Below are 17,874 nucleotides of genomic sequence, written 5' to 3'. Positions count from 1 at the left end.
ATATCCTCTCACTAGAAGCCATAGAGTGTAGCACTTGTAGGAACAGTCTGCTCTGAGCTTTGATGGATTGCTCAACATTTCTGACAACTAAAGAAAAAATGAAATCCTCAAAATAAGGTAAGAGGCTGACTATTTCATTTCTTTATTTTATTATTTAGCCTTTGTTGACTGGAAAGTCCCACCAGCCTGATAGCCTCTTTTCATGGAAGACCCAAGGTGGTATTTATTCTATCAGGGGAAATTTGGATAAGTCATATGAGACCTTAACCCACTCTTTTCAATAGGTGCCATGAGATCTTTTATATCTATGTTAACTACCACTGAATCAAGCAGATATGATCTTAGTTTAACTTCTCATTCAAACAATGATACACTCAAGAATGCAGTACTGCCTAATGCTGCACTGCAGTGTCAGTAACCCAGTCTCCTGGAGTGGGAATAGAACCCACAGCTTTCTACAACAAAGATGAGTGTGCTACCTGCTCTACAACTGACACTAACTAGACCTTCCTTTCTCCTACTTCAAGAATGATCACTCTATTCACACCTTGGGAAATCTTCATTACAATGACATGAGCGTGAAATACTATTTTATTATAAAACGTTAGATATTTACTTTGACTAAATAAGAATTAGGCCATTTTCACCTCTACCCAACTATCTACTAACTCTTGGTCCAGAGAATGAATACTGTTTCATTGTACAATGCTAGTTAAAGCAGTGGTTAGGAAGAAATAAGTGGGGATCTGGCTTGAACTATCCCATTTTAGCAGATATATGCACAAAATACCATCCAATTTGAGCCCAGCAAATTAATACATATATTATTCAGATGATGCTACAGTAACCATTCCAAAAGGTGGCAATTTACCCACTTACATCCCCTCTGACTACAGCTGTCCACATTACTACATATTTGCACAAAAAGCATGAATCAATAACTTATTGTAATCACCTGCACACACACACACACACACACACACACACACACACACACACACACACACACACACACAAATATTGACAAGCTAACTGCACTGCTGTTCTTATTTATTCCTTGCTGAAATATAAAGATATGGGTATAAACCTTTTCTTTTCTGACTGCACCTTACAAATGGTAAATCTTTTTAATTGCCCTCCACTGGCAGGGGACCTCTCTTACTGTCTGCACCACGCCAACCTTTGGTTGCCACACATTTGCTTTGGATACTCCTCAGTACTGAATTTGAAGATCATCACTGGCAGATGCATCCTGAAGAGAACTGATCTTTTTACAGGTCTCTCTCTAAGCTGTAGTCTGATATTCCATACACATTCAGGACATTAAGCTGTAAGGTGTGAAGTAATATTCCATACACATTCAGGACATTAAGCTGTAAGGTGTGAAGTAATATTCCATACACATTCAGGACATAAAGCTGTAAGGTGTGAAGTAATATTCCATACACATTCAGGACATTAAGCTGTAAGGTGTGAAGTAATATTCCATACACATTCAGGACATAAAGCTGTAAGGTGTGAAGTAATATTCCATACACATTCAGGACATTAAGCTGTAAGGTGTGAATTAATATTCCACACACATTCAGGACATAAAGCTGTAAGGTGTGAAGTAATATTCCATACACATTCAGGACATTAAGCTGTAAGGTGTAAAGTAATATTACATACACATTCAGGACATTAAGCTGTAAGATGTGAAGTAATATTCCATACACATTCAGGACATTAAGCTGTAAGGTGTGAAGTAATATTCCATACACATTCAGGACATAAAGCTGTAAGGTGTGAAGTAATATTCCATACACATTCAGGACATTAAGCTGTAAGGTGTGAAGGAGTATTCCATACACATTCAGGACATTAAGCTATAAGGTGTAAAGTAATATTACATACACATTCAGGACATTAAGCTGTAAGGTATGAAGGAATATTCCATACACATTCAGGACATTAAGCTATAAGGTGTAAAGTAATATTACATACACATTCAGGACATTAAGCTATAAGGTGTGAAGTAATATTCCATACACATTCAGGACATTAAGCTGTAAGGTATGAAGGAATATTCCATATACATTCAGGACATTAAGCTGTAAGGTGTAAATTAATATTACATACACATTCAGGACATTAAGCTATAAGGTGTGAAGTAATATTCCATACACATTCAGGACATTAAGCTGTAAGGTGTGAAGTAATATTATATACACATTCAGGACATTAAGCTATAAGGTGTGAAGTACAATTCCATACACATTCAGGACATTAAGTTGTAAGGTGTGAAGTAATATTCCATACACATTCAGGACATTAAGCTGTAAGGTATGAAGCAATATTACATACACATTCAGGATATTAAGCTATAAGTTGTGAATTAATATTCCACACACATTCAGGACATTAAGCTGTAAGGTGCGAAGTAATATTCCATACACATTCAGGACATTAAGTTCTAAGGTATGAAGTAATATTCCATACCCTTTCATCTATTAAGTTCTAAGGTGTGAAGTAATATTCTATACACATTCAGGACATAAAGTTGTAAGGTGTGAAGTAATATTCCATACACATTCAGGACATTAAGCTGTAAGGTGTGAAGTAATATTCCATACACATTCAGGACATTAAGTTCTAAGGTATGAAGTAATATTCCATACAGATTCAGGACATTAAGCTGTAAGGTGTGAAGTAATATTCCATACACATTCAGGACATTAAGCTGTAAAGTGTGAAGTAATATTCCATACAGATTCAGGACATTAAGCTATAAGGTGTGAAGTAATATTCCATACACATTCAGGACATTAAGCTGTAAGGTGTGAAGTAATATTCCATACACATTCAGGACATTAAGCTGTAAAGTGTGAAGTAATATTCCATACAGATTCAGGACATTAAGCTATAAGGTGTGAAGTAATATTCCATACACATTCAGGACACTAAGCTGTAAGGTGTGAAGTAATATTCCATACACATTCAGGACATTAAGGTAGAAGGTGAGAAGTAATATTTCATACCCATTCAAGACATCAAGTTCTAAGGTATGAAGTAATATTCCATATAAGGTGTGATGTAATATTCCGTACACATTCAGGACATTAAGTTCTAAGGTATGAAGTAATATTCCATACACATTCAGGACATAAAGCTGCAAGTTATGATGTAATATTCCAGGCATATTCAGGACATTAAGCTCTAAGGTATGAAGTAATATTCCATACACATTCAGGACATAAAGTTCTAAGGTGTGAAGTAATATTCCATACATTCCATCCTTCTATGTGGCACATCTCATTACTAAGGGTTTTGCATCCAGGAAGAAAGGGGTCATTGTTTCCTTCTACTCTTCCCTCATTAGGCCAATCATCGAGAACAATGCCTCATTTGGCATGTGCCTCACTAAACACCTGCAACAACTGAAGAGGCCAGAAAAGTACCTCACAAAGAGGATCCTAGGCCATAAACACTTGTCTTATAAGTACAGGCTCAAAAAAACTCCAACTATTCCCTGTCTCATATTGCCTACTTACATGCTATCTCTGCTTGACTTACAAAGTCATGTCTGGCTCAGCTCTGTTAGAAATGCTACATCTAACGACATCCTACTCCCTCTGCAACACATGCTCTAGAGACCTCAACCTCATTACCACAATCAACAGACCAAGCTGGAGGGACAGGTTCATAACCCAGAGACTGCCCATGCTATGGAATAGACTTCCCATACATGTCAAACAGAGCACTTCATTGGCCCACTTCAAGAGAAATCTTGATGAATGGATGGGAAATAGAAAATTCACCCTGGGGATCACTCCAATGGCTCTACTCGACAGAGGCACTCGGAACTAAGGTCGGGTGGCACGATGCCAGGGTAATCCTATGGGCTAGGCTTGTAAAGGCTCCATGACCATTAGCCTAATACACACCTATGAACCTATACACATTCAGGACATAAAGCTTTAAGGTGTGAAGTAATATTTCATACACATTCAGGACATAAAGCTCTAAGGTGTGAAGTAATATACCATACACATTCAGGACATTAGGGTCTAAGGTGTGAAGTAATATTCCATACACATTCAGGACATTAAGCTCTCAGGTATGAAGTAATATTCCACCCACATTCAGGACATTAAGTTCTAGGGTATGAAGTAATATTCCATACACATTCAGGATATTAAGTTCTAAGGTCTGAAGTAATATTCCATACACATTCAGGACATAAAGCTCTAAGGTGTGAAATAATATTCCATACACATTCAGGACATTAAGCTCTCAGGTGTTTAGTAATATTCCATACACATTCAGGACATTAAGCTCTAAGGTGTGAATTAATATTTCATACACATTCAGGACATTAAGCTCTCAGGTGTGAAGTAATATTTCATACACATTCAGGACATTAAGCAATAAGCTGTGGAGTGATATTCCATACAGATTCCTGACACTGAGCTGTAAGCTGTGGAGTGATATTTCATACACATTCAGGACATTAAGCTTTTAGCTATGGAGTGATATCCCATATGTATTCAGGACATAAAGCTCTAAGATGTGGAGTGATATTAAATACACATTAAGGACATTAAGCTTTAAGCTATGCAGTGATATTCCATACAAATTCCGGACACTGAGCTGTAAGCTGTGGAGTGATATTCCATACACATTCAGGACATTAACCTGTAAGGTGAGGAATGATATTCCATGCACATTCAGTACATTAAGTTTTCTGCCAGCTTTTTCTGTCATAGCAGAAAAGTAGCGAAGTTCCACTCACCAGTCTTAGAACCCCAGTGGAAATACTTGTCCTCTGGAAAGATTTATGTGTAGAGGCTTGTTCCCGATGCATACATTTCCAAGAACTTGAGCACATCTTATCATTCTGTCTGCCTTGCATAATACTTGGTTTCTCCACATGTAATCACTGAATTACGAATGGTCAAACTCATCTGACTGAATCACTATTGATAGAATAGTGTAGAAGTCCATAGATAATAGGTGATAGTTTCATTTCTGATTTAGCAGTTATTAAAAGAAAGTTAGTCTTGAAGAGATATGGCAATGGCCACTGTTATGTTGCACCTCTGGATCTGTATATACTTTGTGTGTCAGCACTGACTCAATGTGTAGTATTTTTTTCTTTTTCTCTACAGGTGCGTGACTGTGATAGTATATGGAGGTAACGGGGTATATGGGGACATGATGGATGGGTGAACTGTTGCTTAAAAAATATTTCTGTGGTATATCTGTTGCATGGAATGTGTTCTATTAATTGTAATTCAATCAAACTAGCTTTCAGCCAATTTTGTTCAGTGACGATCATACCATCAAATGACCTAGATCACTTTGTAATTCTTGCCAGTGTCGTCAGTACTGGTCTTGTTGGGGTCGGCACAGTAGCCCACCTGTGCTCCTTAGACTATACTCACTGCAAGCCGAGCTTCAGAAACTGTTAAATGCTACCGTTGCTCTGAAACCAGGACTGCTGAAAGAATCCATAGTAGATAGCAATGTCTGTAAAATCTGCCTTTACAGTTGGAATTTTATATACATTTAGAGCTATGATATTATGCAACTGCACTTTTATTTTTGATGCTTTGAGACTACCACAGCTCTTTGCCATCAACTGAAATGTATGTGATATACTAACAAATTGCACATTTCTATTCATTTTTTTGCTCTTATATATATTCTAGTATTACCCAGTTTGCAGCCGAAAACTAACTTCTGGCTAACTTTACTTACCTGGCAATGAAACCAATAACATTTTTAAAAAGTTTAAGTTGTAGTTCTGTAGTAGTAGCTAAAACTGATGGCATATGCTCTGCTTAAATTATAGAAAATTTAATTTAACTGATCAATGGCAGCTCGCACTAGAAAACAAACTAGAGCTACACACAGTTAATGTCTAAGTAGTCTCTGTAAAATATTCCAGTTGCCTGCAACAGCTTTGGGTATATGTTCTGAGAGTCCTCTTATATATATTTAATGCTGATATAATCTAAAACAGACAATGAACTATAATAAAACAATCTTTAAAAATGATGGTTACAGTGAACATGCATTTCTTAAAGTAATCATTAGGGAGATTTAGCATTTCTTAAGATTTTACAGATTGGAAAAGGAGGTTTGTTAAAAATAACATATTTATCCTTCTTACATTGAAGTGATGGCTGTTTTCCTGTGAGGTAGAGTTTTATAGCATCCAGCTGGGATAAATGCCGATGTGCAGGTTTTAAGTCTGTGTTGCAGTATGTCCTGCGCACATAATAAAAACATTACAAAAGAACAGTGTTACTGCTTGGCATGATATCATTTTATTTACTATCAAGTACAGAATGTGAATTGTATGTGTACAAATTTTGTAAGCTTCTTGTTTTCTGTAAGCCTTACCATTCATCTGCCAGAGACATATCTGGATGGTCTAAATCATGTAAACCTGCAAAAAAATCAAAAGTCTAGAATTTAGACTGAACTGAATATAACAAAGACAGATTCATGTTACATCAAAATTGGTATCTTCAGTCGGCTATACTACATTTACATTTTACGCAGCGTTTACTCTGATTTTACTGCAACACTTTACAAAAAATGTTAAGTAAGTAGTGAGTAACTATTTAGTTGGTAATATATTACACTCCCTGTTGTAATAAATAAATAACAAAACAAATGCAAATATTTGGAAATTTCTGTAATGAGGATAGACTAGACTGTGCTACTAAACTGCACTACAGAAGTTATCACAGTCAAACCTTCTGAAAATTCATTGGTAGGTAATTCAAGTTTACTAACTGGGAGTTATATCTACTACACAAAAGCAAAAAAGTTCACTTTACCTTCATCGATTGTTACATTTCCATGGAAGAAGTATCTGCCATGTCCTCTAGATAAAGCCACACCTAGGCTGTGTAGAAAATAATATATATGTTATAATCTGTCTTTTCTATATGAAATATGTTATAGTTGCGTTTAGCTGAATTCATGGCAGAAACACATCAGACATCTGGGATTATTATAAATGATAAAACACACTTTCTCAAACAACTTTCATATGACTCATGTTTCTGCTGGATACAAGCTGGCTGCTAAAATGTAGGATGTTAAACCTCTGTTGTCATATTGTATTCTAACACTGAGTAACTAAAAAGAAATCTTAAATACAGGAAATGACTGGCACATGCAAATGATATATTTAGTGGGGGGACTCCGGTAGGATTCAATCAATCAATCAAATTTATTTTATATGCCTATCATTTAAACATATTACAAGTATGTAAAACAGTTAAGACTGTGAAAAACATTAGAACATTAAAAAAACAACTAAATACTGTTAGAAAAATATGTTATATACAAGACTTAATATATACAGTTCCTATGTTTATCAAAATCTGGCAAGATGGTCAATTCAACATAGTTGGATCTGTTGAAAGGCAACAGAACACTGAGCTGATGTTTCCAATCAAACCCTTAAAACAATCAATAGCCCTTCAGCAGCATAGATGAGGTAAATGGACCTGTATCATGTCTACCTTCATCTTTCACATAATGGGTAGCAAGTTTAGAGTCTGCAAAAGCTGAATAACACATGCCTATAAAAAGCCTAACTGTAGAACTCTGCAACACTTGACATCACCTGTGTCCCATATTAAAAAAACCTAAATAATAGTTGAGGCAATAGCCAGTCAAAATATACCTCTGCGTGCAAACTGCTGGACAATCATTGTTTGATAGATGGTGCTATTTTTCATTTAAAAACAAGATATTCTAATAGATGGTGACCTATTTTTTAAATGTCGGATGGCTGGTGAAAATCATTTGGAGATTTCAATCCACAGAAACCTGTTCTGACTTTTTGCTAAACACAATGTGGGCTACAGGTCAGAAAAGGCATAGAAGCAAAGTATAATATGTACCACCAATGCTTCCATCTTTAACGGAATTAGTTTCAGCCTGATATGCTGTTCCAGGTGATACTAGACCCCTCCTGGTTCTCCTGCACTGGTAGTCATGTGTATCACAGCACAGACAGGGAATGAGATTGCTGGATATCATTGCTGGGGTACCACAGTCCAGTCTTTCATAAGGCACCCCACCATTGTTGACATATGCCCTGTAAACAGCAATGGGTCAAAATAAAACCCTGATGGCTTATGCATTCCAGAGGGTATCTCACAAATTAGTGCATTTTTCAGGTCACTGTCTATAAGCATTTCCTACAGGTAGGATGCAGACCAAACTTTAGACTGCAAAATAATAAAGTGGTCCTTAGTATAATGTGTTATAGAGTAATGAAGTAGAAGTAAGATAACATAATTTCACCTATTTGGCATTAAGGACACCATTAACTAGCCTTAACAGGGCTGCCTTTATGCTTTGACATTTCATAAAAGCTGATTGATACAAATCATGCCTACTATGACATTTTAAGGAGGAATAAAGCTTAATGTATATAACTCATTTTATTGTCTTACTCATAGATTGCAAAGACATGACAAACCTCCATTTATCAAATCAACATGAGAGATATGCAAATTTCATCTGAAAAAATTTAACTGATTCAGCACATGCTGCCTCTTGATTGCATGATGGCACACAGATATTTAAAAATGTTCTCAGGCTAACAAGCTAGACTCTATCACCTACCACAGTTTTTCAAGGGAAATGTGCATATCTCCAGTGATGTTATAACTGGTACTACTACTTTTTGCAACCAGCTGCTTCTTTGTTCTATAGCCAAGTGAGTCAAGAATGCAGTGCAGTGAAGAAATTTGCCAGAATATGTTAATGGATTATGGAAATGTATCAATTATATCAAAGACTCAAATACTGATTACCATTTTGGTGTAGCTTATTACCAACAATGGAAGCTATATATATATATATATATATATATATATATATATATATATATATATATATATATATACACACACACACACACACACACACACATATATATATATATATATATATATATATATATATATATACACACACACACACACACACACACATATATATATATATATATATATATACACACACACACACACACATATATATATATATATATATATATATATATATATATACACACACATATATATATATATATATATATATATATATATATATATATATATATATATATATATATATATATATATACATATATATATCTGTATATATATATATATATATATATATATATATGTGTGTGTGTGTGTATATATATATATATATATATATATATATATATATATATGTGTGTGTGTGTATATATATATATATATATATATATATATATATATATATATATATATATAGATAGAGTCATTTTTTTCAGATTAAATACTGCTGGACTGGATATACAGAAATGTCCCTAGCTGGAATAAGTTGAGCAGATATAATGGACATGAACTGAGGAAAAACAGATGGCTATGAAGGTTACCTTTTCTTCTGTTGTAGTAAATAATGCTTACAGCCTAACACAGCAAAGTTGCCTTTAAATCATTGGTCACTGGTTTACTATACGTAAATTTATGAATCGTTTACAAATCTTTATTACTCCATAAAGTACAGTAGTGGTGGGTGTGTCATGGAGCTCAACATGGTAAACTGAGCTCCCAATAGATGCAGATGGTAAAGTGCATAAAAGCGGAAAGGTGAAAGCAAATTAATTCTTTCCCATACTGAAACAATGGCAGAAAGAGAGCAAGTAGATTTCCAAAATAGTAGATAAAATGATGGCGATGCTGGAAAGGACCATGAGGTATGAAGACCTAGCTTTTCTAACAACAATACAATGTAACTGCCTTAAGCACAGAGACAGATTAACTAAGGGCCTTGGCTCTCAACAATCCAGATTTTCGCAGAATGTCCATATTTTTGCCTCATATTTTTGGACTGTTCCTCATAAAATTTGTGTTTTTGGTAAATCACTGAGAAATGAAGTCAGCAAATAATGACACACATTTGAGATTCTGACTTTTTATTCTTTAGAAAATGCATGCTAATATAAAACATGTCATTCTACTAACTTTCTAACTTTATAAGAACAATATCTAAAATCTCTCTCTATTTTTTGTTCTTTGTCCAGACTTCTTACTCTAAAAGGTTCAGAGGTATGCTGAGGGTGCACACTTACAAACAGGAGTCAGTGTTTTTTTTATCCAGGACATGACTGCAATATTACAAAGCAGTTACATGCACAGGCTAACAAAGTACAGGATCTGGAGGAATGGGCATATGATTATAGTTAAATCTTTTGGGAGTGACTAGGGATATTCCTGTATGTAAAGAAGGAGAGGAAATATGCAAATGTAAGGAGTGCTCCAGAAGGAAGGGGAAGAAAAGCTGTCAGTCTGGGGATGAGGATCACCTTTGGATGCTTTGGAAGACTGCCCACAAAGTAGATGCAAAATAATCCTGCAGAAGGCCAAGTTTTTGAGTACAGGGAATCCAGCAACAATGGAAGGCAAAGATGGTATGAAAAGACAGAAAGGAAAGTCTTGCATTCTATATTAAAATGGTTAACAGCCACAAAATAAAGGTGGTAGAACAACTGCTTGTCACCCATGGTGTAGCAGCCATATCCATTATAAGTCATAAGGCATTGATAAAGACCACTTGGAGAAATAGTAGGTGACGGTAACACATATAGTGGGAGGTGTGAGTGGGTGGAAAAGAGAAGACATGTGATCTGACTTATTTTACTTAGCATCTCTATACCTATCTCCACACTGTCTGAAGTTATATTTAGGAAAGGCAATGGAATCATTCATGAGTGAAGCAAATGTAATGGATAGCAAACAGTGGAGGATGTTGCTTGCCAGTTCTGTGGTACATGAATGAAAAGATAACAAAATGTAGATATCATTGATTCTTCATTAGAACTAGGAGATTCCTCCTGATAGTTTCTTTTCTAAATAAATTCTATTAAGTTTTCTATGTTGTTTGTCTTTTCGGCTTTTCCCAGTTAGGGGTCGCCACAGCAAAACTCCGGTCCGCTAATGATTGGCAGTAGATTTTTATGGCGCCGAGTTGCCAGCCCTACGCCCAACCTTCAGCGAAGGCACGCCCATTCACGCATGTCTTTCGACCATGGGTAGGACATGCAGACTCCACACAGAAGGCACTCCAGCCGTGAATTGAACAGGAGAACCTCTTGCTGTGAGGCAACAATGGTACTGCTGCACCACCGTGGCCAGTTTTTTATAAACAATTCAAATATTCCATGCATATCGATTCAACATTTAAGTACGAACTAGTGTGACAAGTCAAGATCTAATTACTGTACTCTACACTGCATACCGTGAAACATTCTCATGCACTGTTAGTCACCCCAATATCTCCTGTTTGACACCTCACACATACTGCAACATGCCACACAACCACTCCACTCTACTACATTCACTATACTTCAGCTGGAACATCCTCAACCTTTACCTCACTTTTGCTATTATTTTGTGCTCCCTCTGTCTCAGTTATCCTCTCATTCTCTTCTTGTTTATTCTTATCCAAAGTTCTGCCAGTGATATCCTAGCTTATCCTCATCTCTAATCGTCTACAGCATTCTGTATCACCTGTGTAACAACTTGTCCTAATAGCCTGAAATGTTCCATCGTAAGTCCCTCCATTTCCACTAAATTACTCCTTGCAATAATGACTTAACTTTCACCACCAAATACTTGCTCTCCAAGGAATGTGGTCATCTAGCTACTATTATTTCTCTGGCTCCCCATCAAATAACAATGTATTTCTGTAAATGAAAGGCACTCCAGATTCCTTCCCAAACCTACCAAACCTCTGTACTAAAACCAGTCCAAAACAAATTCACATCCTGCAATGGCAACCTACTATCACAGTGAATTCATATATACCATTTACCAGACCAGTTTTCTCATTCTGATGCAAAAACTTGCCCTACATCTTTGGGGTGTCTTCACTATCCCAAACACCAAACAGGAACATGGTCAGAGGGAGCAAAAAACATAATCCAGTTTAGGAAACAGTGGTAAATGTTTACTAAAAACTATAATAAAATGTGCAAGCCTTCACACTGGAAACAGTACTTTATCTTATGCTCTTCTTCTTCTTCTTCTTCTTCTTTTGGCTGTTCCCATTAGGGTCCACCACAGCAGATCAACTGTCTCCATGTCTTCCTGTCCTCTGCATCTTGCTCTGTCACACCAAGCACCTGCATGTCCTCTTTCACCACATACATAAACCTTATCTTAGGCCTTCCTCTTTTCCTGTTACCTGGCAGCTCCAGCCTTAGCATCCTTTTCCCAGTATACCCAGCATCCCTCTTCAGCACATGTCAAAACCAACACAATCTCACCTCTCTAGCTTTGTCTCCAAACCATCCAACCTGGGCTGACCCCCTAATATACTGATTCCTAATCCTGTTCATCCTCGTCACATTCAGTGCAAATCTTAACATCTTCATTTCTGCCATGTCCAGCTCTGACTCCTGCCTTTTTGTCACTGCCACTGTCACCAACCCATATAACATAGTTGGTCTGACTACCCTCTCACTCTTACTGATACCTGTCTCTCACAAATCACTCCTGACACTCTTCTCCACCCACTCTGCCCTGCCTGTACTCTCTTCTTCACTTGCCTGCCACAATCATCATTACTCTGACGTCTTGATCCCAAGTATTTAAACTCATCCACCTTTGCCAGCTCTACTCCCTGCATCCTCACTATTCCTGTAATCTTCCTCTCATTCTCTCACATATAGTCTGTCTTAGTCCTCCTGTCCTTCATTCCTCTCCTCTCTAGAGCATATCTCCACCTCTCCAGGGTCTCCTCAACCTGTTCCCTACTCTCACTACAGATCATAATGTCATCTGCAAACATCATAGTCCTTGAGGACTCCTGTCTGACCTCATCTGTCAACTTGTCCAACACATTGCAAATAAGAAAGGGCTCAGAGCTGATCCTTGATGTAATTCCACCTCCACCTTAAATGCATCCATCACTCCCACTGCAGACCCTCACCACTGTCACACTCCCCTCGTACATATCCTGTACCACTCTTACATACTTCTCTGTCACTCCCAACTTCCTCATACAATACCACAACTCCTCTCTAGGCACCCTATCATATGCTTTCTCCAAGTCTACAAAGACACAATGCAACTCCTTCTGACCTTCTCTATACTTCTCCATCAACACTCTTAGAGCAAACATTGCATCTGTAGTGCTCTTTCCTGGCATGAAACCATACTGCTGCTCACAAATCATCACCTCCCTTCTTAACCTACCTACTCTTTCCCATAACTTCATGTTGTGACTGATCAGTTTTATCCCTCTGTAGTTACTACACCTCTGAACATCACCCTTATTCTTACAAATCGGTACCAAAACACTTTCTCCACTCCTCAGGCATCCTCCCACTTTCCCATTTGATTAAACAATTTGGTTAAAAACTCCACTGCCATTTCTCCTAAACACATCCATGCTTCCACAGGAATGTCATCTGCACCAATAGCCTTTCCGTTCTTCATCCTCTTCATAGCTGTCCTTACTTCCTCATTGCTAATCCATTGTACTTCCTGATTCACTATCCCCACATCGTGCTACCTTCTCTCTGTCTTTCATTCTCTTCAGTCATCAGCCCCTTAAAGTACTCTTTCCACCTGCTCAACACACTCTCCTCACTTGTGAGTATGTTTCCTTCATTATCCTTTATCACCCTTACCTGCTGCATATCTTTTCCAGATCAGTCCCTCTGTCTAGCCAATTGGTACAGGTCCTTTTCAACCTCTTTGGTGTCTAACCTTTCATACAAATCTCCATACTCCTTATCTTTAGCCTTCGCCACCTGTCTCTTTGCCATGCGCCTCATCTCCTTATACTCTTGTCTACTTTCTTCATCTCGCTGAAAATCCCACTTCTTCACCAACCTCTTTCTTTGTATACTCTCTTGTACTTCCTTGTTCCACCACCAAGTCTTCTTGTCCTCCTTCCTCTGTCCAGATGTCACACCAAGTACTTTTCTAACTGTCTCCCTTACCAGCTCTGCTGTAGTTACTCAGCTATTCGGTAACTCTTCATTGCCTCCTAGTGCCTGTCTTAACTCTTCCCTAAACTCTACCTCACACTCACCCTTTTTCAACTTCCACCATCTGATCCTTGGCACTGCCCACACAGTCCCCTTCCTCTTCTTCGTCACCAATACTTTTATGCTAAAAAAAAAAAAAAAATAGTTGGATGGTACCAGAACATTTAAATACTGATGAGATGAGATGGACAGCCAAAAAGAAAAAAAAAACATAAGTAATGCTTATTAAAAAAGAAAAAATCTACTCATAACACGATCATTTAATTTTTAAAACTGATTTGAAGCTGACGGCATTGTTCTATCTTAGATGCTTGTCAGCCTGAGATAGTGTGATCCAGTTATATTCTTCATAATCAGTCTGAGATTTAATATCCCACCTCTAGAGCTTATCATCTCTTTCTCAACGGCTCTTAATATAAATTCATGTACTTCACCATTCTCATGTACACATGCTTTGCTAATACATTACTCAGGACTTCACAGTATTCAGAAATTCTATATTTCAGCCTGTGGTGTGATTTGCTAAAACAAAAAGCAGAACATTCCAGTGTTGCTAAGTAAGGCACATTCTTTGCAGTGCAACTTGCATATAGCTTAAAAGTACACATCCTGCCTATTGCAGGATGTTGAAACTCTTTCTCTTCTTAATAAGACATCAGACGTGTAAAGCATGTGGCTTCATATTTTGGAGGCAGGTGATATCTAAAAGAAAAAGGCAGATATAGAATCGCTTCTGAGTGATTACTGAGATGACTGGGAGGAATTATCTCTCAACATGAAACATGGCAATTATAATTATTTGATGATTTCATAGTAAAAGGTGTGTATGTATTTTGTACGCAATCATTATTTTATAAATTCTTGAATTTGTATTGTAAATAACCTTGGGAAAATGACACATTGCTACTTTTATACCACTATCATACTTAGCATTTCAGAGGCTTTTTCTTCTCACATTCTTCACTTTCCACCTGAGAGTTCTGTGACCACTGCTAAAAAGGCAGGGCTAAACTAACATCTGGAATATATGTGCACTAAGTCCTCATTACATTAGAAGCATTTTTTTTATGTCAGCAGCCAAGGCAGTATTTCTTCTACTGCATATAAAGTGAAGCCTGCATTCTGTTTGCATACAAAGGCAGTCATATAAATGAGGACTGTGGTGCCATGAAATCACTGAAGTTAGAATGGCATTCTTGACTGTGTTCATTTTATTCAAGTATTTTATTAGAATTATTTGACATTTTATTGCATATAAAACTGACATATAGCCATTTACATACCTCTAAAGATATAGCAACATTTTGGTGGCTTTTGTCATTACAGTCTGGCAGTATACCCATTTTCTACCTGGGGCTCAGACCTCTCAACCAATTGGGGACAAATTTCAACAGAATCAGAGACAAGTCAAGAAAAAATCAGAGACACTTTTAAAATATTAGTGCTATTAACTTGAAAATTTGACAGAATCAGAGCGTATGAATTAATACACATTTTCTGAGGTAAAAGAAGTTTATAACTCTTAATTATTGTCATTATTCATTAAGTGTAATTCACCACCTTTATCCAAAAGTCACTAGTTTTAGAAGGGATTAAGAGGGACAGAGTTAAAATTTAAGTCAAAATCAGGGACAGTTGAGAGGTATGTAATATGTGACCTTTCTTCAAAAGATTAGGTGAAAGTAATGTCCAGAATATATGATCCCTTTGTCTTCATTAACCCAGAAGTAATATATTTTTCATCTACCCAAGATAATGATTCTGATACTGCATATGTGGGTGGCCTAGACTCTGCCCGCTGTCATAGGCATCATTATGGCATGTAAATCAGGATTGAGATGCAGTGAAATCTCTGGTATTAGACTAGCATTAGAGTCTGTTTTGAACCAATAAAACTATTTTAATTCCCTGAAAGTTTTATTGTAAACTGCCTTGTGTGAGTTGATGTGAGGCCATTATACTTGTTTTCCATCTCGGATGTATCTAACCTCTGCTCTCAAGGCAAGGCGAAACTAATGTCCAGAATATGTGTGATATAGGGCCTCATTACACAATAACAGGAAAATTAATTTTACAAGCCAAGGCATAATTTGTTATGTTACTGAATATAGGTTGGTATATACTGTCCATTGTGGTATATAAAGTAAGTTGGCGTAGCAGTTCAATTCTTTGTGAAAGAATGGTATTCTTGTGTTTGCTTTGTACCCAAGAATTTTATTAGAATTTCATGACTGTTTTCTTGTGAACTTCCTTTGTGAGACTAGCATATAACTTCTTATTTAAAGACAATAAATCCAGTATTTCATATGGGGTTCTGTTGTCACAGTTTGGTACTAACTGTTTACAGGCTATATAAAAAAACATAGATCTGTTCAGTACAAAGTGTGTTGTTGCTACAAATCATTTTGTACAGAGTGCATAACCCCTACACCAAATGTAATGGTTCAGGTAAAGAGGCAGCCTTATAAATTCCTAAGTCATGATTACACTACAGGCTGATACTGTGGCTTATTATAATCACCAGACAGCAATAATTTCAGGTTTCCCAGCAGTGTGTCTGTGGAATTCTAGTTAATTTGCAGGATGATACAGTGTGTGTTAAATGTTTTAAAAGATTCTTCCAGGACTGAATAACTAAATGTAAAATATAGATGATGATATAGCAGAGGTTATTTTAAGCCTTGCTGTTTCAACTCAATGTAATACTGTAGAGGTATTAATCAATACCCACGATTGCATTTAGTGGTGACTGCCCATGTCCAGGAGGGTCTATATTAAATTAGCAAATGCTGATTTATTGACCCCATGTAAGCAAAAGCTTACAATCCCGACCACTTAGACCAGCGATTTTATTCCCAGGGAAAAAAACTGCTGTTCCAAAAAAGAAAAGAAAAAACTTTAAAATACTACATAAAGTCGGGGACTTCGCCACCCACTCCCCCAATGTGGGGGGCTGTGCCCCCCCACATCCCCCACTTAAATTGACCAACTCTGAGACTACACTACAATGACGAAAATGGCAAAATAATGAAGGCGGCCAAGCAATTTCTTTCTCAGGGAAAGAATTCATTTATATGCCATCTCAGTATTTTGCCACTTTGTGCTTTCAAGTTCGATCAAGACATCTTCGATCATATAATAGGGAATCATCAAGGAGGGTTGCGGGTGCTAGCCCTGGTAAGAATTTATGGTGCCCCATCCACTCATCCGGGTTCCTCTTGAACAGTGTCATAGAGGTGCTCTGTTCCACAAAAATTGGTAGCCTGTTTCAAAGACTGAAGTCCTACAAATTTGTAAGTAGAAATTTAAGAAACCAGCCCAATTTTTTCTTTATTCCCTTAAATGTCTACTTTCTTTATGTAATACCATCTGTTACAAATTCTGGACAATGCTATTCAAACTGTTTGTTATATCTACAATTCTTTTATTTACCATAGCTGTACAGTCCCTCCACAGCCATTTCTTGATCTTACTTGATCTCTTTTTGTGATATATATTGCAATGCTTCTATAGGCTGTTTGGCTGGGTATAAATGTAACACTTTATCTCGCTTGTTGTTTAACTGAAATTCTAAGACTTCATCTTATCTGATGTTTACTTAATTTGTGTGTATGGCCCAGACTGTACTTGAAATAAGTCTGAAGAAAAAGTTTACCTACCCAGTTAACAAATGCAAACATAAAATAAAATGCATGGCCATAAGCTTAGGGCAGCTAGTTACAGTAACAAGCAGCACTAACATCTAGCCTTCACCCTGGACACCATTGAAGTTAAGCCTGTAAAACCAAGGCCATGAACCATAA

The 17,874-nt window shown here is 36.9% G+C and overlaps 1 protein-coding gene across 1 annotated transcript in view; it reads right to left on the bottom strand.

The window, feature by feature from the left end:
- Positions 1 to 17,874, bottom strand: part of CACNA2D3 (calcium voltage-gated channel auxiliary subunit alpha2delta 3) — a 2,619,084-nt gene that overhangs the window by 1,246,603 nt on the left and 1,354,607 nt on the right. The window contains exons 13-15 of the mRNA XM_044078472.1: positions 6,834 to 6,901; positions 6,391 to 6,436; positions 6,158 to 6,255 (exon numbers count right to left, since the gene is read on the bottom strand). Coding sequence (XP_043934407.1) covers positions 6,158 to 6,255; positions 6,391 to 6,436; positions 6,834 to 6,901 — 212 coding nt within the window. The remainder of the gene's footprint in view (positions 1 to 6,157; positions 6,256 to 6,390; positions 6,437 to 6,833; positions 6,902 to 17,874) is intronic.

This window comes from Protopterus annectens, chromosome 7.part1 (assembly GCF_019279795.1).
Source record: "Protopterus annectens isolate FY-2018-M chromosome 7.part1, PAN1.0, whole genome shotgun sequence".
Lineage (NCBI taxonomy): Eukaryota > Metazoa > Chordata > Ceratodontiformes > Protopteridae > Protopterus > Protopterus annectens.
The sequence above is the reverse complement of the archived record's forward strand: the minus strand, read 5'-3'. Positions and strand labels throughout refer to the sequence as shown.